The 26,036-nt window shown below is 43.7% G+C and overlaps 7 protein-coding genes and 1 non-coding gene across 8 annotated transcripts; 2 read left to right on the top strand and 6 right to left on the bottom strand.

Moving 5' to 3' along the window:
* Positions 1 to 8: 8 nt before the first annotated feature.
* BYT42DRAFT_555604 (cytochrome P450) lies at positions 9 to 2,450 on the top strand. The gene is made up of 10 exons (XM_051566689.1): positions 9 to 335; positions 403 to 475; positions 553 to 674; positions 746 to 908; positions 972 to 1,306; positions 1,376 to 1,403; positions 1,460 to 1,518; positions 1,582 to 1,701; positions 1,767 to 2,064; positions 2,123 to 2,450. The coding sequence occupies exons 1-10, from the start codon at positions 90 to 92 to the stop codon at positions 2,239 to 2,241; spliced, it is 1,563 nt and encodes a 520-aa protein (XP_051427039.1). The 5' UTR covers positions 9 to 89; the 3' UTR covers positions 2,242 to 2,450.
* Positions 2,451 to 8,695: 6,245 nt separating this feature from the next.
* Positions 8,696 to 8,777, bottom strand: BYT42DRAFT_t22. Its single transcript has one exon. It is a non-coding gene; the product is annotated as a tRNA-Leu (tRNA).
* A 583-nt stretch (positions 8,778 to 9,360) lies between these two features.
* BYT42DRAFT_489968 (translation initiation factor eIF 4e-like domain-containing protein) lies at positions 9,361 to 10,272 on the bottom strand (the record flags this gene model as incomplete). Its single annotated transcript, XM_051563975.1, has 5 exons — positions 9,361 to 9,475; positions 9,534 to 9,670; positions 9,753 to 9,830; positions 9,920 to 10,024; positions 10,105 to 10,272. 5 exons carry the CDS (start codon positions 10,270 to 10,272, stop codon positions 9,361 to 9,363), a joined length of 603 nt encoding a protein of 200 aa, XP_051427038.1.
* Positions 10,273 to 13,288: 3,016 nt separating this feature from the next.
* BYT42DRAFT_555585 (uncharacterized protein) lies at positions 13,289 to 14,655 on the bottom strand. The gene has a single exon (XM_051566688.1). It carries the CDS (start codon positions 14,524 to 14,526, stop codon positions 13,762 to 13,764), a length of 765 nt encoding a protein of 254 aa, XP_051427037.1. The 5' UTR covers positions 14,527 to 14,655; the 3' UTR covers positions 13,289 to 13,761.
* A 1,126-nt stretch (positions 14,656 to 15,781) lies between these two features.
* On the bottom strand, positions 15,782 to 17,228 carry BYT42DRAFT_555583 (mitochondrial carrier domain-containing protein). Its single transcript, XM_051566687.1, has 4 exons — positions 17,042 to 17,228; positions 16,910 to 16,972; positions 16,099 to 16,749; positions 15,782 to 15,988 (listed from the first exon to the last, which is right to left on the bottom strand). Exons 1-4 carry the CDS (start codon positions 17,183 to 17,185, stop codon positions 15,899 to 15,901), a joined length of 948 nt encoding a protein of 315 aa, XP_051427036.1. The 5' UTR covers positions 17,186 to 17,228; the 3' UTR covers positions 15,782 to 15,898.
* A 2,532-nt stretch (positions 17,229 to 19,760) lies between these two features.
* BYT42DRAFT_555570 (2-nitropropane dioxygenase) lies at positions 19,761 to 21,142 on the bottom strand. Its single transcript, XM_051566686.1, has 3 exons — positions 20,998 to 21,142; positions 20,621 to 20,878; positions 19,761 to 20,546 (listed from the first exon to the last, which is right to left on the bottom strand). Exons 1-3 carry the CDS (start codon positions 21,053 to 21,055, stop codon positions 19,870 to 19,872), a joined length of 993 nt encoding a protein of 330 aa, XP_051427035.1. The 5' UTR covers positions 21,056 to 21,142; the 3' UTR covers positions 19,761 to 19,869.
* Positions 21,143 to 22,490, bottom strand: BYT42DRAFT_555560 (uncharacterized protein). The gene is made up of 4 exons (XM_051566685.1): positions 22,305 to 22,490; positions 22,097 to 22,230; positions 21,802 to 22,037; positions 21,143 to 21,738 (listed from the first exon to the last, which is right to left on the bottom strand). Exons 1-4 carry the CDS (start codon positions 22,430 to 22,432, stop codon positions 21,295 to 21,297), a joined length of 942 nt encoding a protein of 313 aa, XP_051427034.1. The 5' UTR covers positions 22,433 to 22,490; the 3' UTR covers positions 21,143 to 21,294.
* A 2,050-nt stretch (positions 22,491 to 24,540) lies between these two features.
* On the top strand, positions 24,541 to 26,001 carry BYT42DRAFT_555555 (ubiquitin-conjugating enzyme/RWD-like protein). The gene is made up of 5 exons (XM_051566684.1): positions 24,541 to 24,654; positions 24,733 to 24,783; positions 24,844 to 25,078; positions 25,158 to 25,263; positions 25,339 to 26,001. The coding sequence occupies exons 1-5, from the start codon at positions 24,596 to 24,598 to the stop codon at positions 25,605 to 25,607; spliced, it is 720 nt and encodes a 239-aa protein (XP_051427033.1). The 5' UTR covers positions 24,541 to 24,595; the 3' UTR covers positions 25,608 to 26,001.
* The last annotated feature ends 35 nt before the right edge of the window (positions 26,002 to 26,036 follow it).

Below are 26,036 nucleotides of genomic sequence, written 5' to 3'. Positions count from 1 at the left end.
GATAGGTTATTTTCAATCCGGCAAATTCCGACCATGAATTTAATATCTTTTTTCCCCATCATTGGCGGTTTTTTCTCACACCTACCTTCATGGATCTCAACAAAGTTACAAAATACCTGGAAAAACGGTCAAAGTGGTCTTACTTGGGGATCGCCGTGGCGCTCTTTGTCAGTCATAAGGTGTATCGGTTTCTTCATGTACCACCTTCCTTACGCCACATCCCTGCGGTCAGTTACTGGCGTATGGTAGGCTCCTTCCTTTCCAAAGAGCCACCTCAACGTCGTATGGAACGATTAATCCTACCCACCATTCAAGGGACTGATGGAATCTATTTGGTAGTTCCGATCCTACATATCTATGAGAGGAGCCCTGTTTATATTAACCTGCGATTTAAACGTGTAGAATAAAATACCGCTGGATTGGACCGTTTTCTTGGCCAACCCGACGTCTGTCAGGTCTTTGTTCTTTGATAACAGTAAGATTGAGCGTGCACATATCGGTTACAAAACGGTGAATGTTGATGAAGATCTACTTTCTTTTTTGCTCTTGTAGAGGATCTTCCCAAGGATCAATCGGGGCTCTACTACCTTGGTGAAACTAGTCCTGTTATTCGGTTCGTCGGATACGATAATATTGTGTTTAGCAATGGACAGACGTGGAAAAGACAGCGCAAGGTAACATACACATTTCAACGCTGTTGATCGATCTATGTAAATGCTAAAAAATGAGTTGGATTGCAAACTAGTTAATGAATCCAGTGTTTAACCGTGCTATGCCGGTGAACGTGTTTGGCAATTTGATGCTCAAAGTCATTCATAAAATTGAAAATGAATATCAAGGCAACAATGTCAGAGTGGTCGATCTTATGCAGCGAATGACATTGGACGCACTTGGGCTGGGCGTTTTTGGTGGGCGTTTGAATCCTCATAAACTGCTACCGGTCATTAATTAACGACACAAAAAATCAATAGGATTCGATTTTTTGTCCTTGGAAGAAGAGAATTCGATATGGCGAGAGACCTATGAGAATGTGATTGCCAGTGTACGAGATCCCATAACCAATGTTTTCCCTCAGATTGATTCGATCCGTGCGTGGTTTTTCCCCTCTCGAAGAGCCAGGCTGGAAGGTACCGCGAAACTCAACAACTTGCTGCTGAACATGGCCCAAGAGCGACGTCGTTTCCTGACGGAGCAAAAAGCCACCGGTCAAGAAGATACAAAATCCGATAGCGAGAAAGATCTTTTGACATTGATGCTGGAAGCCGAAATAAGAGGCGAAGGTAACCTGTCGGATGAAGAACTCAGGGTATGCTATCGTCTCAGGAAGCGAAAAAAAAAAGAGTAAGCACAGACGATTCTGATCATGACGTTTTAGACCAACATGGCCATGATGTTTGCGGCTGGTAATTTATCATTCTTTGATCATTTTTTTTGGCATTCTAATGTTTCATGTGAGTAGGGCACGAGACAACATCGCATGCACTTGCCTTTGCCATCTACTATTTGGCTGTGAATAAGGTAACTAAGTTTATACTTTGACACGGCTTGAAAGTCATTGTGTATAACCGTCGTTGCTCTTAGAACATCCAAGACAAAGCTCGTCAAGAAGCTCTTGAAGTCCTTGGAAACGACCCGGAAGATGTGTTACCGTCTCTTCACGATTGCGGAAGGTTCGTCTATATCGATATGATTATCAAAGAAGTAAGTTGGCCAAAAAGAAAGAAATAGTGATCGGAAGAAAGCGCATCTGATGATTTTGTTTTCAGAACTTGAGAATATCTCCCACGGGTGAATTCATTTTGCCTCGAAAGGCTGTCGAGGATATGTATGTGGGTAATACGTTTATTCCCAAAGGCACCAAGGTCTCGATCGATATCCATACTCTTCAGAATAACCCAGAAATATGGGAAAACCCCAATGAGTTCAGACCGGAACGCTTTGCCAAGGACGGGGAACACGATAAGCATGAAGGTATCCCCTGGGTTCCCTTCAGCGACGGTACGCGAAAATGCATCGGCGTTAAATTCAGCATGGTAGAACAGTACGTGTGCTTGGCAATGCTATGTAAGTAAAGGTTTCATCAATGGTAGATAATGGCTTGTCTTTTCATCATATTATATAGTGCGTAAATACGAATGGGAATTGCCGGAAGAGTCCATTCATCGTAATGGTATCGTCCATGAAATAGGCGCCAACGCCGCTCCTACATCGTTGACCATCAACTTTACCAAACGTTACTGAACCAATGATTTGGGCGTTCGAGAGCGTTTCTGGATTTCCTTTGTGTCATCTTTTAGTTCAAGCATTTTACAGGTTATACTGTGTGTTCCTATTAAGAATGAAGTGGGATTCCTCCAGAATACATTTGAAATGCTCCATTTTCTATCAATAAATAACAAATATAATCGAGTCCACGAATTGTTCATCGTATGTATAGCTAAATCCGAAACCTCAAGTTTGAGCTTTAACTTTAAGTCCAGTTTCCCGTTCATTCGCAGCTTGAACTTTCAAAGTTGCAAAATGAGACAAAAGAAAATTACCTGTCATGAGCTTGTACTCTTCAAAATAGCAAAATACTGTGATCCCATTTCAACCACCATTGGATCCTTGCTTGTCCGAATTCAGGGTCACAAACTATCCAAGATTCTGGTCGGATTAGAAAAAGAGGAAGACTCTTTTACTCCGCAACGTTCCACCAAGAGACGCACCCTTAATTGTGTCAGATTTGAGTACTCCTTTAGAGTTCAGTTTAAATCTGTAGTTTTTGTTCCTTCTTTATTTCTACCATAACATGGTCATATTTATATTTTCTATCAAGATCATTTTTATGTCTACAATCTTCAGGAAGGTTCTCGTCAACTTCCTGCACGGTTTTCTATTATTCCGAAACATAACCAATCAAGAAGTATTACGGACCGCTTTAATGCTAAACGGATTCGGTCTATATTTCTTCCGTTTTCCAGGCAATACCTTTGGTATGCCTCGTTCATCCATTGGTCCTTCATACCTTCTCGAAGGTTCCTCCAGACATCGATCTGCGGACGAGCCAATGCGCTGTCTTCCGTATTTGCTAAACTTTGGTATAGCAAATCTAATCGGCGCAAAAGAAGAACCGGCGTAACTGACAATACCCCCCCTCTTGCCTGAAGTCCGTCCTCGGGCTTCGTTATCGAAAGAGGCATCCGAGTCAGAAAGGTGATACTGGTCAGGAGGTGGCACGGTAGAAAGATCCATAGGGGCATCGATGGGTTCGTCCAGCGTAGGATCTTGTTCCAACGGTTCATCCAATGAGGGTGCCATCTCGGTATCGTAGGGAGTCATTTCTTTGATCGGTTCTGTCGTCTGCAGTGGAACTTCGTTAACTGCCGTGGGTTCAACGGTGTCAACTTCGCACATGGCGGGGACATCTTCAAGTTCGGTTGAAACCACGTCGTCAGTGATGTCGGGGTCGTTCATTAAGTCCAAAGCGGGTTCATAATCCGAGCGGTCATGTTCGTTAGGGTCAATCGACTGAGACATTGGGGACATCGGGTCTGTCGATATATCAGTGTCGTCGAGATCTTCATCACAGATTGTATCCTCTTGATCGATTGTTGCGTCGGGTGAATCGATAACTTCGTCAACCATAGAATTTTTGGAGTCATTTGGCAGGGCAGGTGTTTCGACGGCATCTTCAACCATGGGGTTTTCGGGAGCAACGATTTCTTGCGCATCGTGAGTGTTGGGCTCGTTCACGATGGCGTCAACCTTTTCGTGAAAGTCGTTAGATGGCGGCAAATCGCGTAATGCACCAGCAGGCCATTGGGAACGGGACGTTCGCACATCGAACCAGGGTCGCGTTTCGAGTAACTGTTCGACTGTGTTTGCTTGCTTCAGGCGATCGACATGTATCCAATCAGGTCGAACCACACCATCGAGACTTTCCAATAAATAAACATCGTTGTCGTCGTTCTTGCGTCGTACACGATAAGGTCCTTCCCATGAAAATTCCAATCCAACTTTCTGTTCCACACGCAACAAGACTAAGTCACCAATTTCGAACGTAATGGGCTTAACCGTAGCATCCCATCGAACTTTGTCACGTTCGGCTTGCGACTTCAGTTGTGTTTCGGCGTCTTGACGGGCTGATTCTAGCTTGTCCAGCTCTTCAGAAGGTCTGTTCGGGTCCACAGGAACATCAGGTCCAGCTAGATAAGGTCGTAATGGGTCACCAGGGAGCACAGGTTCTCGACCGTACACCAAGTAGAATGGGCTATGTCCAGTAGTAGCGTGTTTACGAACACGTAAGGCCCATACGGCTGCATCCAAGTGTTGATCCCATTCATGAATTCGTCCACGCAAGTACTTGATGAGCATCGACTTCAGGGTTCCATTCAAGCGTTCGACTTTTCCGTTCGTTCGAGGATGATAAGCCGACGTAAATCGATGCGTTGCCTTGATTCGTTTCGTGTATCGCTGCAAGATTTGGGACATAAAGGCAGCACCACGATCCGAGAGAATCTCCTTGGGGCAACCAAAGCGCATGACGATTTCTTCGTACAAAAAGTCTGCTACCGCTGCTGCAGACGCCACTGGGACAGCTCGAGCAATTGGCCAATTCGTCAAATAATCCACGGCAACAATGATCCAACGATTGCCTTTACGAGTCGTAGGTAATTGACCAATGAAATCCAGATGCCATCGTCCAAACGGTTCCGGGACGTTAAGAGGATGCATCGGCGCTTTGCGAACAGATCTTTGAGGTTTACCGGCTAGTTGACACTCTTGACACTGCTGTAACCATTCTTCGATTTCCTTCTTCATCTGGGGCCACCATACACGGGGTTGTAATACGTGTAACATGGTTGACAATCCGGCATGTCCAACGGAATGGTGATAACGAGCAAGCAGGTCGGCACGTTCAACGTAAGGAACAAATCGGGTCCAGTGTTCATCGTTTCGGTGGTAGATTACGTCGTCCTTGATCATAAACGTATCGCGATTTTCCTTCAGCTGTTCTCGTACGGACTCAGGAATGGCTTCTTCGGCGTACATGTAATAAAGAGGCCAATCTGTATCATGCACCACAGGCATCACCGTGTCCATTAAGTATAAGTATTCGGGCACTACGGGCTTCTCATCATGGTCATCGTCAGGGTCTTGAACGATCCGAGAGAGTGCATCCGGTACTACTTGTTGTTTGCCTGGTCGATACTGAATATCGGGGTCGTACAGTTCCAGCTCGTTAATCCAGCGTACCAGCCTAGGGGTCGGAGTTTTCTGCGAACGTAGGTACCGAAGTGGCAAATGATCCGTGTATACCACATACTTGGTACCGTCCAAAAAACATCGCCACGTGCGCAAAGCATGAAGGATAGCAAATAATTCCCTTTCTTGAGCAGGATAATTTTGCTCAGTCTTGCTAAACTTCTTGCTCTCATAGGCGATCGGATGTTCCAAACCATCGTCGTCATCTTGAACCAGTACAGCACCACAAGCGAAATCTGAAGCGTCTGTATACACCTTGTACGGACGATCGAGTCGAGGAGCAACCAACACAGGAGCAGAGGCTAACCGTGTCTTCAATTCTTCGAAAGCAGCTTGACATTTCGGCGGCCAAACGATCTTTCGGCGTTTCGGTCCAGCACCTTGCGTGAGGTCGGTCAATGGTGCGGCGATGTGGGCGTAATCCTTGATAAATCGGCGGTAATAACTTGCCAATCCAAGGAACTGTCGCACCTCCTGGACATTGGTGGGAGTGGGCCAAGTTTGCAGCTTCGCAATCTTCTTGTTATCCGGCAGGATACCGTTCTTAGTCACTCGAAATCCAACGAACACCAATTCGTCGACACCAAATTCGCATTTGTCCGGGTTCAGAAACAGCTTGTGTTCACGCAATTTTTCCAACACCATGTGCAAGTGCTTCTTGTGTTCTTCCTCGTTACGGCTGTACACCAGAATATCGTCGAGATAAACCAACACGAATCGATCGATATATTCTCCGAGAATTCGATTCATCATTGCTTGAAACGTTGGTGGAGCGTTCGTTAAACCAAAAGGTAACACCTTGAACTGATACTGTCCATATCGAGTGTTAAACGCAGTTTTCGGTCGATCCTCGTCACGTAATCGTACTTGATGATATCCGCTTTTGAGATCCAAAGAAGAGAAAATACGTGCGCCAGCCAAGCGATCCAAACATTCGTCAATTCGTGGCAATGGAGAAGTGTTTCGAACCGTCAGTTTGTTCAAAGCTCGATAGTCAACACACATACGCATGCTACCATCCTTCTTTCGTACGAACAATACTGGAGCACCCCACGGTGACTTGCTGGGTTCGATCAAGCCTTTGTCCAATAACGCCTTGATCTGTCGCTGAAGTTCATCTAGTTCACGCGGACTCATCTTGAAGGGGTTCTTCGATACGGGTGTTGCGTCGCCGACGTTGATCACATGCTGTACGTCGCGTTCTGGAGGCAAACCAGGTAACTCGTCTGAGAATAGGTCTTCGTATCCCTCGATCCACTTAGCAGCTTTCTTCGATAAATCGGACACCACCTTGATGTCGTTCTCGCTGTTGACCAACAACAGGGCTACTTCTTCTCGCTGCTTGATCGACTTGACCACTTGCCTCGGGCAACACACAAAATTCAGTTCGTCATCGTCCGTTCGTTCGTTAGGGGAGAGCACCATCTCGCCCTTTGCCGTCTGGATCCGCCATGTTTTCGTCTTCCAGTCTACGGACGGGTTAACCGTTTCAAGCCAATCCATGCCCAAAATGAGATCGAATCGACTGGGAATCACCAATGCCTCGATGTGATCTTCTTTCTCGACTTGTCCAAAGGAGAAAGGCACCTTGACCACCGTATCCACCATGATCGTCTTGTTACCAGCAGACTTAACTGGCAGAGCGCATTTCAACTTGCGTTGCGGCAAACCTTTTGCCAGACGTTTGGATACATAGTTCGCTGAGGCTCCCGAGTCGATAATAACTTGCATAGATTCTCCGGCGATATAACCTTTATATGTCGGCAAACCAATTGCACCACGTCCTTCGTTGGCCAAATGCTGTAATTCTTCCAAATGGTCGCGTTCCTTTTGCCAACGGTCGTGAGTTTCCTTGTCCTGGTACCACTTGAAAGGGGAAGAAGCTTTCGATTTCTTGACACCACCGCCCTGCTTCTTCCCAGCACCCTGATCCTTGCTTCCAGGACCTAGTTCCGGTAGAGGGGTGGTTACATCTTCTTTGCGCAATACGGCCCCCTCTTGACCTATTGCGCGTTGACTTTTAAAGCAGCTTTGGCCGCTTTAACCACTGGGCAATCCTTCACGAGGTGACCTTCCTGGTCACAGGCATAGCACTTCGGGGTCTTGACGTGCTTCTTGCCGTTGGGACGTCGTTGTCTCCTGGGACGATCCAATTCATGCAAGTCCAGATCCATCGGTTCGGGTCCATTGAACCGACGTTGAGCTTGCTGGGGACGGAATACGGGACGGAAATTACCACGGCGAGCATCTTCGTAGTCCATAGCCAACTCGATGGCACGATCCAGAGTCTCCGGTCTATAAGTGTACACATATTCCTGGATCGGAATACGTAAACCACGAGTGAAGCGGTCCAAAGCTTCCGCTTCCGAGACATCACCAGCGATCGCTCTCAAGTCCTGGAACTCTTCGGCATAACGTTGCACGGAACCAGTTTGTCGTAGGTTGTGCAACTTTCCACGGACTTGTCGGTACACACCAGTTGGGACAAAGTAGTGCCGAATGGCATCGCATAAATCTTCCCAGTTATCGATCGTATCGTCACCACTAGTCTGCTTGTGACGTCGCCACCACATCTTCGCCTTGTCTTCGAGGAGCATAACAGCAAAGTTGAACCGCTGTTCCTCCGGCATTTTTGTAAAGGTGAAGTATTGGTCGACATCATCGATCCAGTTTTCCACGACGACGGGGTCCTTGACACCTCGGAACTTCGCAGGCAGAGGAACCTTGACTTCTGCACCTTGGGTCTGCTTTCCGGCGTTTTCTTCCTTCTTCTTCTCGCGTTCCAGAAGGTAAGCCAAAGCTTCGGTGAGAGTCTTCATTTGTGCGTCCATAGTTCCGGTTTCGTCGTAATAGTAATTGGGCTCAGGTCGGGTTTCTTTTCAGCCGCTACCAGTTGTCAGATTTGAGTACTCCTTTAGAGTTCAGTTTAAATCTGTAGTTTTTGTTCCTTCTTTATTTCTACCATAACATGGTCATATTTATATTTTCTATCAAGATCATTTTTATGTCTACAATCTTCAGGAAGGTTCTCGTCAACTTCCTGCACGGTTTTCTATTATTCCGAAACATAACCAATCAAGAAGTATTACGGACCGCTTTAATGCTAAACGGATTCGGTCTATATTTCTTCCGTTTTCCAGGCAATACCTTTGGTATGCCTCGTTCATCCATTGGTCCTTCATACCTTCTCGAAGGTTCCTCCAGACATCGATCTGCGGACGAGCCAATGCGCTGTCTTCCGTATTTGCTAAACTTTGGTATAGCAAATCTAATCGGCGCAAAAGAAGAACCGGCGTAACTGACAATTGCTCTCACTTACTCACTCTCCTTTTTGGCTGCAAAAAAATAATACAATTCATCAGCCTTTAAAGTAAAAACACGATGCCCTTCGCAGCGAAGAAACTCCAAAAGAAAATCGCAGAAGATCTTTAGCCAAAAAGGCAAAAGATGCAGACTGCGAGATTCGAACTCGCGCCACTTTCGTGAGTACGACCTGAACGTACCGCCTTAGACCACTCGGCCAAATCTGCCAATTGTCGGAGAAAAATTCTCCGTTCAATATATTGCAGTACCATGGAATTTTGGATTTTCCCAATCTTGAAGGCCATAACGTGAAGATAGTGATGTAAGAATCAGTTGTCGGATTCCGGTATATAGAGGTTGTGTTGAGATGAACACTATGCGCAGGTGATGGTATAAAAATCACCTGTTTTTCAAGATTAAAGCATTTGGTTCGAACGGTGCTTATTTATACTCCGTCTGATGCTTTTTTGATTTTTCGGCCAGCTAATTGCACGATTGACATCGCCAGTACGCAATTATTATGTATCGATACATTGAGCAATCTGCGCATCTGCTTGACCAAAATGGCTTCGACAATAATAACAGGAGAATTGATATCACAAAAAGTAAGATGTTGACTAGGGACCTTTTTTTTTTTTTTTTTTTTTTTTTTACTTCGTTAATAAAAAGGGATCAAATACCGTGTCAACAGGAACGGAATACCAACGTTGTTAATGAGCGGAATATTCATTCATAGATTTCAATGAGTTGTCAGTCTTTTGCGCAATTTATTATTACTTATACAACACATTGGGATCAAGAACACTTGATTCACCGAAATACATCCGTGTTGCGGAAACTGGAATTATCTTTAAGTGCATCATTATGTGTCTTGTACTCCATGATGGTATCTTGGGGCAAATTCAAGACCTTTTTAATCGTATCTCTGCAAATTGAATGAGTATCATTTCCGAACAATCAATGGATCATTTTGAATAACTTACCGAATTTTCAGGTTGATTCTTCCGTTGGAGGATGTCTTGTTCCATACGGATATGATATCTTCGGAACTACGAATGGATAGCACCAGACCGCAAATCTCATCGTTTACATCAAATTGCTCTCCAATGATCGCCAGGACCTAAAGAAAAAACAATGACCGAGAATTGAGTGCTTACGTTCCCCGGCAATAGATTGTAGTCCAAAAAAAAAAAGATACATACCAGAGATTCCCAGTATCTGCTTGCTAACCCCTTCTTCAACCGCACAATCCATTTACCACCGTTAATATTTGCGTTATCCTGGTATATCATGACGTTAAACTCTGGTTGCACGGATCGACGAAAATTTCTTTTTATAAAAAAAAAGGAGAATAGTCAGTTTGCCGTACCTCCCACACAGGCCTGACGCCATGCTTGAATAAGTGATAATCGCTAATATTTGGTAAGTCGTGCGGACGCGTCAGATGACTATATACAGCCCAGAAATCTTCAATCTACAATAAACATCGTTGTGAGTCTTTCCCTTATTCTCGATAATATTGCAGGTCAAAAAAAAAAGCTGTTGGATTCATACCGAAGAGAAGGCAGCGATGCGCTTCATCGCTCCTTCGTAATTGGTGATTTTGGCTCTCGGAGGACGATGCATGAACCAAAATACCCAAGTATAACGCAATGGATGACGTTCGGAATCTGCTGATTTCTCTGTTACTGAGATGTCTTGAGAGTCTGTCAAGCTGGTCATGGTGGTGGGCATTAATCTGCTAGTGCTTCCAGGTGCAAGGATCGGTTGTGACATGCCAAGTCTATAAAAACGCAGTAAGAAAACAATGACAAGATGTTAGTGTGTCTGGATGCATCGAGCAATGAATAGTGAGGGCATCTATCCTCTTTACATACACTAAAAAGTATTGAAAGACAAAGAAACAGGTGAGAAATGACGAACAGTGGTGAAATAGATGGTCTCTGGAGATACGTACAATAAGGAGTCTATATGAGTGAAAGTGAAATGTAAGTTGATTGACCGGCGATGGGTTGGAATACAAAATAACAATAAAAAAAAATTACAATCGAGGAAATATAAAAGACAAACGGATATGTGATGAGAGCTCAAAAAGTCAATGACGGGCAGCTTCTTCGAGGCAAAAAGTGGCTTTGCAAGGCTGGCAATGAAAAATAGTCGGCAAATGAAATAATGATCCAATGGACCCATTTCTCCACAATTTGAACTACATCATTTATTGAGTCTGGATCTATTATGCAGATTAGATGGTCATTTTGGAACGATTTTGTACATATTGCAGTCTGCCCAAGTTACTCTCAGCTCTACTGATTATGGTTGTTCCAAACGTCCGAGACGATGCTCAGGGTAGTGCTGGTGCAATCCAAGAATGGATCCATAGTATTTGCCCACAGTACCCAGAGTCTGCAAATCATTATTTTAATTTATCGAAAATCAGTTGAGCGTGCAACATATCTACTTGAAAATGTATTAATCACAGAGAGATATAGCTGGTTGTCCGAAAAAAAAAAGATCAACCATCAGATTTCTGACATGAATGTTCACCGAAATGCCATAGGGCAAGACCAACTTTATCCATGCAGATCTATTCATGTGTCAGGCTGTGAAGTATCATAATAAACGCGGCCAACATCATGCAAACAAAACCATATACAGCATTGCTTGATATAGGTTTTTGGCTAGCAAGGCACTGCTTGCTTTACTGGAGAAGCCTTCAAGGAAACATTGAAAAGCGATCGCGAGATACGTTTATACTGTAATAAGACAGCTGACAATTACACTAACACAGGAATATCTCCAGTAGCTACAAGTGAAGAAGAAAAATCGCGAGTTGAAGATGGCAATCAGATGCTCGTATTTGCAGCCGAGCCAAGTTAATCACCGAATGCAGTTCCAATCAATGAAAGAAAACAACTCATACAAGGAAACTCCAGCGAGTCTTCATTGGCGGTTGTTCTTTCTGCCATACGAAATAAACACTCTCTTTAGCTTCTCACTGAAAGCTGGAAGAAGGATAAAAAAAAATAGTTAGTAGGCGTAGAGCAGCCGTTACTGAGGATTACCATTCGGATTTCAAATTGTTGCCATGTATTTGACAGCAATTCGACAGATCATGAATGATTATTTGAGAGATGCTCTACCGCACATGGATCTCTTTATAGACCACAGTAAGTGAAACATAACTGTGGCAAAAAAGCTTGGTATGTAATTGTGTTTTTTTGCAATCTCTTGGATGGTAATTAAAATGGCCAGACTTTATATCTAAATGATGTATTCGCAAGCTCAATACCTGCGCTAAGACATCTTGTTTCCTGTTTTTGACACTACACGGTCTCTCTGTTTATTCACGGTAACTCGGTTCAAAACTAAATGCATGTGGTTATCAGGATAATTTTAAATTGCATATTTTCTGTTCAGCGCCACCTTTATTACCTTAGCAGCATTCGAAGCACATGACCTTGTAGTAATGGCCTCGAGTGACGATATCTCTAAGGAGAATAGATGGCATTTATGGCACACTTCAGCGTCACATGGATGGTCTGACATCACAATGATATGGTCCGACAGGTACTCTGGGTAGCGTTGCCCTGGATGGTAAGTTTAAGTGAGTTAAGTGGGGATGCGTAGTAATGATTGTTTTGGGGAGCTGACAACGAATTGGTTTGCATAACAACCGACAAAAAAAATCATGCACGTGGCAAACAATTTTTGTTTGTTTTGGTTTACGTTCTTGTGTGCCAGAAAAAATAGGGGAAACGGATTTGCCTGCTATGGCAATGTTAAGGTAGGATATGTTGGATGATGTTGCTATGCATACAGTGCATGCAGAACACGCCAAGACCATTCTCTCCTTGTAAACAGTTACACAAAAAATAAGATACGTTGGATTTTTTTACAGAGGCTTTTTGCAGCAGTAAAAAATAGTCTTCCGATTATCATAACCAGCGAGTCGTAAAAGCCTTTATATTTTATCAAATATGCACTTTCGAAAGATCATACTCTCATGCGTAAAGTTGCCAAATATTGGAAGAAATCAAGAGAATCTTTCTGCTAAAATCTTTACAGATTGATTACATTCAATCAGTATTCTCAGTGATAGCGAGCGGATCCAAGGGCTTCGATGAACCTACCATATATAGGAAAGTTATAGAATAAACTGTTGTTTAACGAGGACAAGTATTTTATCGGCTACCACCCTTGAAAGCGTGACACAGACGGTGTAGGGGTAAAACAAATCAATGATGTGCGATTCGTACAGTGGTACTCGAAAAATTGCCCGTTCTATAAACCGACTGGCTGGTCAAGGCGTCTGCATTGGTGTTGAAATGATGTCAGGCCACGGTGCCAGGAAAGGTTAGTGACACAACGCCATTGAGTAACCGTGGTACAAACTTCTGCGCGACGTTAGCCCAAAAAAGTAAAACCCTATTTGTTTATGTACTACAATTTTTTCCGCGTCTTCTTTACCAAGGGCAAAAGTTTAAAGCAGGGCATGTCAAGTTAAAACTCAATGATATGTCTGAACAAGTTGAGCGATCTCCCAGGGACAAAGAAAGGCACAAAGCAAAATCAAGCCATTAAAGAATAAAAGCACATTAACAATATCATGCGACCATTTGCACCAATAATTTTGACTGTTTACATTGCCAAATCATGATCGTTATTTTCTGCAATATGCAGGCTCGGTGTGAGAACGCATGATAACTTTATGCTTAACAAAATCATTCACACGTAACAGGGCAAAATCGCGTCAGTTTTGAGTTGCTTCTTGTTTAATGACAACAAAAGATGTGTAAAAAAGTCGATCGTTAAAATTCATAACCGATGACAGTCATCAAAGTCAAGTAAAAAAATAAATTGTGAAGACAGTTTTTAGATTTCCTCCCTTTTCTCCCGAAAAGGTAAAACCAGTTCTTTATATGTCATAAATGAGTAAGAAAAATAGAGTTTGGTGCATGGATACATCAGGCGTCATAAAGAGCATAGTTAAATCTCAGCGGGCATACAAAGGGGGTTTGGGGAGAGAGATCGATGAATGAAATGGATGAGAAAAAAAATGAAAGTAATGGAACAGATGATGCTTAAGTACATAGGAATACACGGTATTGGCCAATGATAATGATGATGATATACATACAAATAGGTTATCTATAGCAGAAAACATGATGAAAAAGAAAAACAAAAGGGAATATACAAGGACAGAAAGAAAGTTTACGGGATCAAGGAAGGATGATCGTAAATCAAGGTCTCAAAGGGGTACGAATCGCAGAAATCGGCTGGCTCAGGAGCAGGGTAAAAGGAAGGAGCATATGATGGCCAAGAATAATACATGGGCATTTCTGCACAATTCGAAGCGACGGCACAAGAAGACATGTAAAGAGCTGGATCCAACATTGTCTGGGGCAGGAATTCCATTGGCATCATCATGGGCTGCATGGGCTGCATTGAGTACAAGCATTCATCGACAAAAAAGGGCGAGTCGTACACGGAGGAAACAGTGGAAGGGGAGGAGATCGATTCGGTGACTGAATAGGGCGATGCCTGTGGCGTCGGTGCAGGTACCGATCGAAGTTCCTTGATCTTGTTCTCCAATTTCACGACCTTCCGTTCGAGGTGGGTGATTTGTAAATGCAGATCATCGTAAGCCGCGAGCAATTCTTTTTCCATGTCGCAAAGCTGGTTGGGATGGCTTGATTTTTCCAGTTGGGGTTTTCCGGCCGAATAAGCATTGCATACGCTTTCGTAATGAACCATGATGGTAGCCAAGGTGTCGTAGGTAAACGACAGTTCGTTCTCCAATCGTTCGATTTCAGTAGCAGGTGTTTTTTGTTTTTTATCTTTGGTATATTTGGAAGGGAGGGTTCCACCAGGTGCGGATTTGCGTTTTTGGACGCGACCCGATTTTTTGGGAGTGTCGCGTGGCATTGCCCATTTGAGGGATTTTGGACGAGAAGTGGAAGTCATATTGTGAAGCATGTTAAATGAAAAAAAGAAGAATTGAGATGTGGGTATAGTCAGTGAGACGAACGAGTTGGGTATAAGATCAGAAAGAAAACGAGAAGAGAGCGGGTGTGTGTGTGTGTGACAGAAGCAAAGCTGTTGAATTTACTTTTTTTTCTTCGTCGTTCATGGGTTAAGGTTCGCATATTTATACAATTTTTTGAGTTTTAGACTAAGGACGCTGCACGACGTGAACCTTAACGCCGAGCATGACGTTACAGTAGTACAAAACCAATTCTAAAAGGGACACGGCCGACAACAGAAACGTTCCGAGCTTGGCAGTCGGACAAAAATAGAAGGTACATATCTGTACGATGATTGGTTGGCGCCAATGGTTTTGTACCCTTGAAGCTTTCCCAAAACTTGCTTCATTTCCCGGATCTTTCCCAGTGAGGAACCGCCTCACCCAAATGGCTCAACTATTGATCCGACGATGTATGGTCTCATTGCCACAAAACAACCATCAATGGCCGTGCGCCACTTTTTTTAGAGGCTAATGGGAAGACAACTAAAAGGCTATTCTACCGATCGTATCTATATTTATCTCAACCTTGCAGGACCACGTTGCCGCCCCATCCCTTAAACATGAACGAGATGTGCATTGCAACTGTTTCCCTAATCCTCGCACGCACCATCCATAATGTGGCTGGAATTCCCCACTGAAAAAACGTCCATCCGTATCACCCACCTTTCAATTTTTCATTTTGATTTTTTGTTTGTTAACCACAAACAGTGTTTTGCTTGCTGCAACAATTTTTTTTTTTATTGATTGTTTTTGTGCCTTTTTCTTTTGCCCTCTTTCTTTTTGGCGGCTTTTTTTTCTTCGCTCCTTTGACAATGGATGAGCAACGTTACCAACAGTGATCGGTAAGCGAATATGTACTGTGGCGTTACGACTAAAATAAATTAAAAAATGTGTAAGCTACCATTTTTTTTTCTTTATCGCTACCCGGATCATGTTCGCCAAGATTCCGTGTTCAGGAGTATGATGCAATTTAACTTGCTTGGAACCAATCGTTTTCGTGATGATGGTAGCACATAAATGAGGTCATGGGATCTATTTTTAAAACACGTTATGCAAGTCGCCCAAAGAGACACTGAAGTCAAGGAGATGCGCCATTTGCCCTTTTCGGATCTGCCCGATCAATGGTAAACTCCTCATACTTTTTTTTTGTGATTTCTCTTGTCCTTTTTTGGAGACAAATCCATAATAACGCCAAACAACATAACACATGAAGAAGGCGAAAAGAAAATAGGAGCAAGACATCGGATGAAATAAAAACAATATGCATATGAGCTGATAATATATTGAAACTGAATTCTATACATGGGTAAAAACAAGCAAATTTTAAGCCTTGGATTCACCGTTGAAGAGACGATGGAAGATGGGGATCAACTGTTGTGCCACAGTGAAACTGAAAATCAACTTGGGACCAACCTAAAAAAAAAGGAGAAAGAAACAAACCATGTGAGTTTAATTTTAACGCCCTTTTTCTTTCTTTTTTCTTTGTCTGTGTTTCCCAGTTCTCGGGATTTTATGATACGTACCACCAAGATCTTGGGTGTCAAACCCTTGAAGAAGCCGTGGAAGCCTTCCTTTTTAATCAAGTCCTTGATAATGTTCAATCCGGATTCTGGGTTTTCAAAGTTACGGTTCTGGATACGGGTCTTGACGACATCCAAAGGCGCGGCCACAGTGATGGAGGCCACGGCACCACCAATCGAAGCACAGAAGTTCTGGAAGAAAGTGGCTTGGCTGTAATCGTGCAAAGAGAACATGTACTCCTTCACAAAGGCGGAACCACCGAACAAAGCAAAGGAACCAGGGGCGTTACGAGCCGCGGTCCAGCCGGCACCACGGTATAAGCCCATACCTTCATCCTTCACAATCGTCAAGAAACCACGACCACGGAAAGCTTCAGGGTTGGTCTGACGCTTGATCTTCAAGACATCCAAGGGAAGCAAAGCAATCTCACCAATACCCACCAGACTGCCAGCAGTGGCGTGCATGATGGTCTTGCCAGTCTTTTCACCAAAAGCCGAGGTGAACATGGCTTTGTGATGACGGTTGAGGTAATCATTGACAAAAGGCTGACCACCAAACTTGTACACTCTCTGTGCAACCTTATAACCAGCAGCAAATCCAAGACCAGGGAATAAGGAAGCATACTTCTTCATGAACGTCTTTTGAGCGGCATCCTACACAAGATAATATAAATGACTGTCAATATCCACCTATCGATCACCATTGATTATCGCTTTCTCTCTTCTTCTTTTTTTTTTTTTCATGCGAGCCCTGGACGGATCCCTGTCATCTCACATGTTGTGACCGGCTTGTTTTTCCCCACTGTTTCTTTACCTTGAAGACGACTTGGTTCAAAGCGGCCATGTTGGCAGCCATGGTATTGCCAGGAAGGAAGATCTATGACAAGTCACCCGTCAGACGATCGATCCACCAAGCTGGAACTGATCTATCTACAGCAACACATACCTGCTTCTGATTGCTCATCAAACGCTTGGCGACGGTGTCGACGGGATGGAAGATGATCAATTCAAGGATACCAGAGCTGGCGCTACCGGCGAAACGGGCCATACCGGACTCGGACTTGTTCTTTCCTGAAATGGGCGGAGACATGGCTAGACTTGAAGAGAGTGAAAGTGTGAAGAGGGAAGGAAGGAAAGAAAAAGCAGAAAAAAAAAAAAAAAACTCGAGCAGTTGGAGGGATGTCCCTGGAAGACTGTCAACCAAAACAAATTTTTTGGCGGCTTTTCAAAAACGATATCACTTGAAAAAGAATCTGAGTTGGTGTTGTATGAAAGAACATTCCAAAATGTTAAATCAAAAAGTCTCATATTTAGGGTTTCATGCTTTTCTATGAGCTGCACTGTGTAAAAAATCTTGCATGACCTACGGAAAGCAGTCTATCTACTTTGCAAAGCAAAGAGATAAGGCAAGATCGACCCTTGGAAAATCAAATTCCGCCCATATGCAACAAGATGAGTCACTCTTCGGCTCGGACAAGGCTTGAACGAAGGGCCGCCTTTTTATAAAAGAAAAATCGGAAAACTAGCAATTTGTAAATCACATGACTTCCACACTGAGCTATCGGAACCTTTTTTGTGCCTTCTTTTCTTCTTCAACTACACTAAGCTATCAGAACTTCTTAATATCTTTTTGCAATACACCAAGTCATCAGAATTTAAATTCTTTTGGTTGGTGCCTTTTTTTTGTTCATCTTTGTTGATGCATTATAGCGTCGTGGATCTGGGACATCGTCAGCTCGAATAATCATTCTGATGTTGGAAGCACCACCATTATCCTCTATGTATTGGGCCATTGTCTTGAAAAGATGGACGAAAGGATTGGTTTCATGCAGTAATTGCTGAAGTACTTCCAAGGTGTCTCGCGCGAGATGGCTTGCAATTGCATGTCGATTTGATATTTCGTTGTCAGTATCATGGACGTATATTTGTGCAAATGAAGGTCGTTGGCCCTTAGCAGGAAGTAGCGATCCCATCAAATGGTCAACACTTCCATGAATACGGAAGCAGTAAGCGCCCCGTCTGTCATTCATTACACTTCGTCTAAATTTACACCAAGAGAAGTAAACTGAGAGCACTACAATAATCACATGATCTACCCTAAGTTATCAGGACCTGTTAAACCTTTTTTTTTTTTTATCTTTCAACCATGCCTCGCTACCCACTTCCACGGTAATAGGCGAAACAATCAGCAGCAAGATGCGGTTTGCGCCAGTTGTGGTCAAACAGAGCATCGTTCGTTGTCCAAATAAAATGTGGGTAGAGCTCCTTTTTGAAGAAAGGCTGTTGTCGATGTCGATCTGGGTGTTCTGTAGCATCATTTAGTTTGGTTTTCTGTCAATTATACTTTTTATGCCCTTTCATTCTCTTCAGTTTTCGATGATCGAGTGATACATGGAGCAGATATGCTTCGATCTATGAATTCATGCATTGGTGGGTGACTATTGTTTCATTCATGGGAAATCCACATATATTTTGTCTTCGTTTTTTTTTCTTTTTTCTTTGGTTTTCTCCTCTATCTTCTGTTTACTGAATAACCTTCACTATCATTGCATCCCCTCGCATCCATCATCCATCATCCAGACTATGGTTTATTTCGCGTGTATCTGTAACCGGTCAAGTCGATTAAATATCAAAAAAGGTACGTTTTGTGTGATGTGACTCGTCCGTTTTTCGACAAGAAAAAACTTACCTGTTCTTTTTTCTCTATCCTTTCCTTAGCTTTTGGATTTCTCTCCGGTTTTCTTTTCGTTCTGGCAAGCCATCCATCCCTCCAAGTCTTTCTACTTTGTTCGCGCATCAAATGTGGCCAATCCGGTTTTTGTCGTCAAAGGGCATCGTCGGCGGTGTGACTCTTTTTTTTTCATCGGGAAGTGCTTACGCGTCCTCCTCAGCTTGGCTTCACCTGGGTTACTTCCCGTGGTATTGTCTTTGATCTTCTTCCCGACCATTTTATTTTTGTAGTTTGTAGTATGTACTTTGTATTTTATTCGATAGACCTTCTTGCAGTCTTCTCCTCCTTTTTTTTCCCACAGGGTTTGTAGGGGGTTTTTACAGACGCACCTATTGTATTTACTTTTTTTTATATTTGTATCGTTTCTTTTTTTCGGTCGGGAAGCTCTGGATATCTGCTGCCTCACATAACAAAGGTAAAATATCTTGACGGCATTTGAATCAATCAAAGAGCTTACTAACTCTTTTTTTTTTTTTTAAAAATATCCAATAACCTTGGGCGGGACGGGACTGAGGGAGTCAATAAGTGCTGCTGCACACATGTTTGGAAATCATGACTGTACGGTATGCCAGAGTATTGATATTAATATACCAAAGTTCCATCAAGAGTCTCGCCCAGGTTATGCCGTATTGCCTTAGGCTTTTGTCTGACGAATGTCGCTCAATGTAAGTGGGCGACGTCCAGTAGCAGGTGGCATCCATTGCACAGCGGGTGTACGGCTTGTTATAAAGGAAAATAGTTACTGCTTTTGGATTTCAAGTTACTTGTTCCAAGCCATATTTCTAGATCTGCCACCTAATCCAATGGCAAGTATCTTTGTGGTTGGAATCAATCGTAAAAACCATATCTCTATCTGTTCTTTATTCCGTTTTGTAAGCAGATTCACATGAAAGTAAAATATTCTTGAATTTGAAAAAAATTTCAAAGCATGAACATTACAAATTTGAAATTGTGATTCATAATAGCAGTATGAAGGGCTTATGTTCATATCAAAAAATGTATGTTTTATTAAATATGTCAGCGCTTGGTATGATTGGGGGAAGTTACAGTTTACTGTCGGCGGCGACCATGCTGCCGAGTCTCTTTGTAATGATATCTTGGGCATCTTTGACCATGCGTGAGACAAGTTCATGACAGGTGGGAATATCATTGATGAGACCCACCACTTGGCCAGCCGTCCACACACCAAAATCGGGGTCACCAGTTACGTAGACTTGACGCCCACGGGAGCCCGCCACAAGTTCTCTCACGTCCTCAAATACAACCTTGGGATTCTTTTCACGGTTATTGACTTCTTTCGCAATCTTGTTTTTGAAGATACGCGAAGTGTTGCGGAAAGGTCGGAAGACAAGCGTAGTCGATCGCTCGTCAGCAGCCACAATGGTTTCTTTGATGTGATGATGGATAGGCGCTTCTGCGGTACACATGAAACGAGTACCCATATTGACGCCTTCGGCTCCCAGAGCAAGAGCTGCCGCCAATCCTCGTCCATCACCAAAGCCTCCTGAAGCAATATAAGGGATTTGGAGGGTGGTAGCCGCCTTGGCAAGCAAGATTAAACCAGTAATATCATCTTCGCCCGGATGACCCGCACATTCGAAACCGTCAATGGAGAGTACATCCACACCCAACTTTTGAGCCGATAACGCATGTCGAATAGCAGTACATTTGTGAATGACAATGACGCCTGCATCTTTGAACATCTTGATATATTTGCCAGCTGCATACGATAGATTGGCATAGGTTAAAAGACGGCAAGAGAAAGATCGATCATGATTCGGTAGGATGACTTACGATTGTTACCGGCCGTTTCCACTACCTTGATACCTTCATCTATAATGACCTTGACGTATTCCTCATAAGGCGGTGGTACAATAGCGGGCAAAAAAGTCAGATTCACACCAAATGGGTTGTTCGTCATGGTACGACAACGACGAATTTCGGCACGAAGAGCCTCTGGCGTCGGTTGGGTCAACGCTGTCAAAACACCCAACGCACCCGCATTCGATACCGCCGAAGCCATTTCTGCTGTTCCCACGTACTGCATACCGCCTAAAAAAAGATCACAAAGAAAAAAGAAACACTATGAGTATTAGTGCCTGTGATGGTGGGGTACTGTGTGGGCCGCCGGCAGAAACAGTGGGCTTTTTATATTCGTTGTGTCCACTCACCTTGAACAATTGGATGTTTGATGCCAAGCATCTTTGTGAGCTTTGTAACAAGGACCATGGTGATAAAAGAAAAATTGAGAACGATGCAGTAGGGGTCAAGAAGAGAAAAATATGTAGGAAAAGATCAAAAATATATAATGTGAATGTCGGCTATTCTTTATTAAATTGGCTGACAAAGGCTTTTTGTAGCGGACGGTGAAACTTTTCCAGGTTCAGTCAGCGGATGCATCAATCACATGCATCTTTTTTCACGAAAATTGAAAATAATACGATCGGTGATTGAAAAAAAAGCAGGACTCAGGGATGTTTTTGAATGAAAGAGGAATGACCGTCAGACTCTTTGCAGGAATTCGCAATAGCTGAGTCGACCATGGATCGTTGTCCAGATGACTTCCACTCTGGATTGGATTGGAAATCATCCAGCTGAATGGTGTTATTTACAGCGTTGGATTTAAAGATGCGTCGCGAGGGAGACCGACGATGAAAGTGTTCCGGATCGTCGTCAAGGTCCGGTCTGTCGCCGACCATGGGTGAACAGAGTAAAGTGATGGCGTTACACAGTGCAAGTAATTCGATGCTAAGAGCCGCAAATAAGATGATGTAAACGGTGCTCAGTTGCTTTTTTGTGTAGGCGGTCAGGGGAAGATGGCACGGCTGAATGGCGTTGGGTGGCATATCGAGTGAGCATGTTTTCGAAACCGCCGTGTGGTCCATGACGTGCGAGAAACCACAGCATGATAGCTAATACTTGTTTTTCAGTTCTACCCGTTCCTACAAATCCCAAATAGACTCGGCCTTACATACTTTGTCCTGTGCGTAAGCCCGATATTCCGTGGGTGATTCGTACCAAATATGGCTCAACCAGGTGCCCATGTGGGCTGTCTGATCGTAAACGATGACGGCAATGGATATTTGGTAGACGAAAGCGATGAGAACAATCGCCGTGTAAAGAATGTGGATCGTCTGTCGTCCTCGAAGAAAAGCGCCGATAATGCCGATAATGGCGGTGAACGTGATGATAATACCGAGAATATTGATCACTAACGAAACCATGAAATTATCAAGCATGCAGATCGTGATCGTCTTTTTGTGTGTTTACTTTTGAGAATGTTAACGGGAAATAGCACCGATCCGTCGAAACGATGCTGGAAACCCATGACGCCAAAGATCATTAACCCGAAGCCGAAACACGCAAACAAGAGATTGGTGGTGATAACATAGCCTTTACTCAGTCTATCCAACTGCGAATATAAGTCAAGCGAATCCAATCAAGGTAAACCATCCCAATCCCCACTTTTTGCATTCACCTTTGACAACACGTCATGCCTGCGAACAGAAAGAAGAAAAGGAAAAAAAAGAATTGAAAGAAAAAAGGATAATCAAAAGACTCTATGATTTTTGACATTAGGGAGTGCGTCTCAGGAGCATCTACCATAATTGGAAATTCAGGAACAATGTCGGGTTTTGCTATTTTTTTTTTTTTTTTTTTGTTTTTGGATGGGAAGCGCAGGGAGTGCTTCAGTTTTTTTATTGCTCACGTGTCGTGCTGAGTGACGTGCTTTAAGGTGGAAAAGTAATATTTAGGGGGAATTTTTTTTAAAGCGTCTGTTCGAGGAGAAAAGACGCAAGAAGGCGGCGTACCACCGAGAGCACCTGGTGCGGGGAGAAAATTTGGTCTGAGAATATGAAATCCCAGTGGTTTTGCCAAATGCCTCGGATGATACTGGTAAGAATTTGGGAGCCGTGTAGGCAAATGGCCCTGGTGGGAAGATGAACGGTTGCAGAGCGGCGAGGGCAGCAGAGGAGGTAAAATTGACGTTAGAATATTCCTGCCAGACAGTGGGCCATATAATTCGTTTGAGAGGGCATTCGAATAAGAAGTGTTCAGGCGTTTCGTCTTCGCAGAGGCATAAGGGAAACTGAGGATCCGGAAAGTTGGATGGTAACAAACGGTGCAAGGTAGTGGCAAGTTTATGGTGTAGAAAGCGGAACCAAATGTAACGACTTTTTGTGGTGAATCGGGAGCCGCCAGAAGGAACGCCACTTTGTGGCAAATATCGATCGAGAGAATTTTGGCACTGAGGTCTGAGTGTACAGTCGGTGCCGGTATGTTCTCCCAGTCAGTTCGGATAAAGGCGGTCCTTCAAGACAGAGACTGGGTAGACAGGTTTGAGCATCGACCGTCCCTGCATAGTCTCCGGCAACAACAGTAATTCGCGGAAATGGGAGACAAGCCTGCGCGAAGAAAGGCCACAGGAAAAGAGAGGATGCACTTAGTGCCCGGAGGAAATGTTTAACAATGCGCGGAGAGGTAGTGATCTCTGAAGGATGTCGCCGCCGGAGATAGCCCCAATTGAGGGTCATATATAAACGCATCGGCAGCTGTCAGTTTGCGAAGACCGGGTGCAAGTAGAATTGGGTCTCTGGTTGCAAGCACACGCTCAGAAGTGGAAGAATGAGGCAGGTGGCAGGAGACGGTGCACACCGCACAAAATCTCGAGGTAAACGATCTACGGCTTGGGATAATAGGCGCGTGATGTGGGAGACATCCCGTAGGGCCGCTGGGCGTAACGAAGGAAACAGAAGAAGAAGTCGATGGTCGGCTGCCTGGCTATGAGCCTGCAGGAATGTGGCAAGACATGCTGTTGCTGGGTGAGTGGGTTGGCGACGTGTTAATAATGGGCAAAGCCAGCGCACCTGTACGGCCGCTTGATGTGTACTGGGATCCAGAATGCCTAAACCACCGAGCTGCCGTGGTTGGATTAAATAATCTCATTTGATGCCAGGAAAGTGTGATATACGGTAATACAATACATTTGTTCCTGCAGTCTATCCTTCACATTCTACATTGATTATTGTGCTTATCATCAAAAACCCACACACAATGAGAGGGAAAAAACGCATGAGCTTCATTAACGCTGCACGTCGGACCGAAACGGAGAGACAAGTTCTCATAGCTTTCAATAGCCAAGTCATTGATATACTAAAACAGCACTGGATAATCCGCTTTCTTTGTATGTCGGTACGTCAAATAGAGCTTATATCATTAATGGCATTGACTATGTAATGAGCAACTGCCATTGGCCAAAAAGGTGCGTCGAGGGTACTATTTTAGATACGATGTAAAATCGTCTCCTGGTGAGCTAGCCCCACAGGAAAGCAATAACAGTCTTGGTTTCCTTTCCGGCAGAACAGCCATTTAATTATCGAATCTTGTTCCCAGCAGCTCATCGCACTATGCTTCTTTTGCAAGTACGACCACCGTTTAGGTCACTGTCATACCTGGCCGAATAAGAGCTATAGACCTATTATTGCATTTTTCGTTTTGATGGGTATGCCATAATCCCAATGTTCATAGCCGCTGAAAGTGTAAAGTGGCTAAGAAAATGATACACTTTTTGTGAAAGGTTTTAAAAAAGATGTTCGCAAGTGCACATGCATTGCCGAGAAAAAGGTCGATTTTCCAGGAATAGTTCAAACTCAGTCGTGACCACGATGATTGGGGTCAGTCATTGTTCGTCTGCCCACAGCAATTTTTCCTTTCGTTGGTCCGCTAGAGACTTATTTTATTTTATTTTTTACCCTTTACTCTCCTACAATGGCAACCAAAGCCGCTTATAAACGCTTGACCAAAGAATACCTAGAAATTCAGAAAAAGTAAAGCTTCTTGGTACAGATTTTGCATGCGTCAGCAAAAAAAGCTAATTCAGCGGTTTTTATTTTTTGATTCTACAGTCCTCCTCCTTTCATCACAGCCAAGCCAAACGAAAGCAACATCCTCGAATGGTAACTTGGAAACCTGCTTGTTCATAGCCTTGCTTTTGTGACTTAAAACCTTGCTGCTAGGCATTATGTCATTCAAGGACCTCCCGACACTCCTTATGACGGTGGAGAGTATTACGGCCGTCTCACGTTTCCTTCAGATTACCCTTATAAACCACCCGCTATTCGAATGAGCACACCCTCTGGGCGATTTCAGCCGGATACTCGATTATGCCTAACAATGAGCGACTTCCATCCTAGCTTATGGAATCCCAGTTGGTCGGTTGTCACGATTCTCAATGGACTGCTAAGTTTCATGGTTAGTGGTCCAGTTCCCTTGCATTTGCAATCAACCCGTCCTTCCTTCCACGAAGCTAAATCTGTTCACTTTCGATTAGACAACAGATGAAAGTACAACTGGCAGCATCAAATCAACCGACTTGGAGAAACGGCTTTATGCATCCCGATCGCACAATGCCAATCTCAGAAACCCCAAATTTAGAGGTAAGTTTGGGGATATGGACGATGAATGGGCAACGCTGCGGGGTCACTTACTGTTTTATCACTCACTTTGCGTAGAGGCATTCCCCGAATTATGTATCCGTAACCCTCCCACCAGCAACCCAGCCATCACCGATTCCATCCTACGAAAACGACTAGCGAAGCAAGCCGCAGCGAAACATCCTACCTCCACCGAAGACAGCGGCAACAGCAATAATTCACCAAATGCTTTAACTCGAACCGTGACTCGATGGAGACGATGGATGGTCATTTTATTGGTGTTTATCTACTTGATCATTTCCAAAATCATTGCACGGTCTTCAGCTGCCGGAGAAGGAACAGCATAAGCTTTCAATATCTTCTTTTTTTTTTCCCTCGATACCTGAAGCGTATGCGTATACTTTGTTTCGGTGAAGCCTCATCGTCATTGACTACATCGACTGGCCAATAAAAAAAGTCCTCATTATATGATGGTTATGCACAAGGCAGAAAGAGATGTACTTTTTTTTTCATTTCGTTATACAGCTACTATACATCATGATTTTGTCGGGTTGGATTCTGGGGTTTTATTTTATTTCGCCGTCAGAGGAAGGGGCATGAATGTTCTTCCTTGTGGTAGCTGTCCACAAATAAGCACGTGATGGAGCAGCGAAAAACCAATACATTTTTGCAATCAAATGATACAGTTCAAAAGCGGGCATGTTCTAGAGCGTCATGCTGTTGATGTGATCGTATTTCTTGAAAAGTACAATACAACGAAACTCGTATTCCGGACC

Source organism: Radiomyces spectabilis (genome assembly GCF_025331425.1).
Source record: "Radiomyces spectabilis strain NRRL 2753 chromosome Unknown BYT42scaffold_2, whole genome shotgun sequence".
In the NCBI taxonomy this organism is placed as follows: domain Eukaryota; kingdom Fungi; phylum Mucoromycota; class Mucoromycetes; order Mucorales; family Radiomycetaceae; genus Radiomyces; species Radiomyces spectabilis.
Note: the sequence above shows the minus strand (reverse complement) of the source record. Positions and strands in the feature narration are given on the sequence as shown.

Bases quoted from the DNA above. Each gene is read 5' to 3' on its own strand.
- BYT42DRAFT_555555 (XM_051566684.1), top strand. From the start codon at position 24,596: ATGGCAACCAAAGCCGCTTATAAACGCTTGACCAAAGAATACCTAGAA. The intron at 24,784-24,843 runs GTAACTTGGAAA...CCTTGCTGCTAG, and splicing joins GAAAGCAACATCCTCGAATG to GCATTATGTCATTCAAGGAC. The intron at 25,079-25,157 runs GTTAGTGGTCCA...ACTTTCGATTAG, and splicing joins ATGGACTGCTAAGTTTCATG to ACAACAGATGAAAGTACAAC.
- BYT42DRAFT_555570 (XM_051566686.1), bottom strand. From the start codon at position 21,055: ATGGTCCTTGTTACAAAGCTCACAAAGATGCTTGGCATCAAACATCCA. The intron at 20,879-20,997 runs GTGAGTGGACAC...ATCTTTTTTTAG, and splicing joins CAAACATCCAATTGTTCAAG to GCGGTATGCAGTACGTGGGA. The intron at 20,547-20,620 runs GTAAGTCATCCT...TATCGTATGCAG, and splicing joins GGAAACGGCCGGTAACAATC to CTGGCAAATATATCAAGATG.
- BYT42DRAFT_555560 (XM_051566685.1), bottom strand. From the start codon at position 22,432: ATGGTAGATGCTCCTGAGACGCACTCCCTAATGTCAAAAATCATAGAG. The intron at 22,231-22,304 runs GTGAATGCAAAA...GCAGTTGGATAG, and splicing joins GGCATGACGTGTTGTCAAAG to ACTGAGTAAAGGCTATGTTA. The intron at 21,739-21,801 runs GTATGTAAGGCC...AACAAGTATTAG, and splicing joins GGGCTTACGCACAGGACAAA to CTATCATGCTGTGGTTTCTC.
- BYT42DRAFT_555583 (XM_051566687.1), bottom strand. From the start codon at position 17,185: ATGTCTCCGCCCATTTCAGGAAAGAACAAGTCCGAGTCCGGTATGGCC. The intron at 16,750-16,909 runs GTAAAGAAACAG...TATCTTGTGTAG, and splicing joins TGAACCAAGTCGTCTTCAAG to GATGCCGCTCAAAAGACGTT. The intron at 15,989-16,098 runs GTACGTATCATA...CTTTTTTTTTAG, and splicing joins TGACACCCAAGATCTTGGTG to GTTGGTCCCAAGTTGATTTT.
- BYT42DRAFT_555604 (XM_051566689.1), top strand. From the start codon at position 90: ATGGATCTCAACAAAGTTACAAAATACCTGGAAAAACGGTCAAAGTGG. The intron at 336-402 runs GTAGTTCCGATC...TTAAACGTGTAG, and splicing joins GGACTGATGGAATCTATTTG to AATAAAATACCGCTGGATTG. The intron at 909-971 runs GTGGGCGTTTGA...AAAAATCAATAG, and splicing joins ACTTGGGCTGGGCGTTTTTG to GATTCGATTTTTTGTCCTTG.
- BYT42DRAFT_555585 (XM_051566688.1), bottom strand. From the start codon at position 14,526: ATGCTTCACAATATGACTTCCACTTCTCGTCCAAAATCCCTCAAATGG.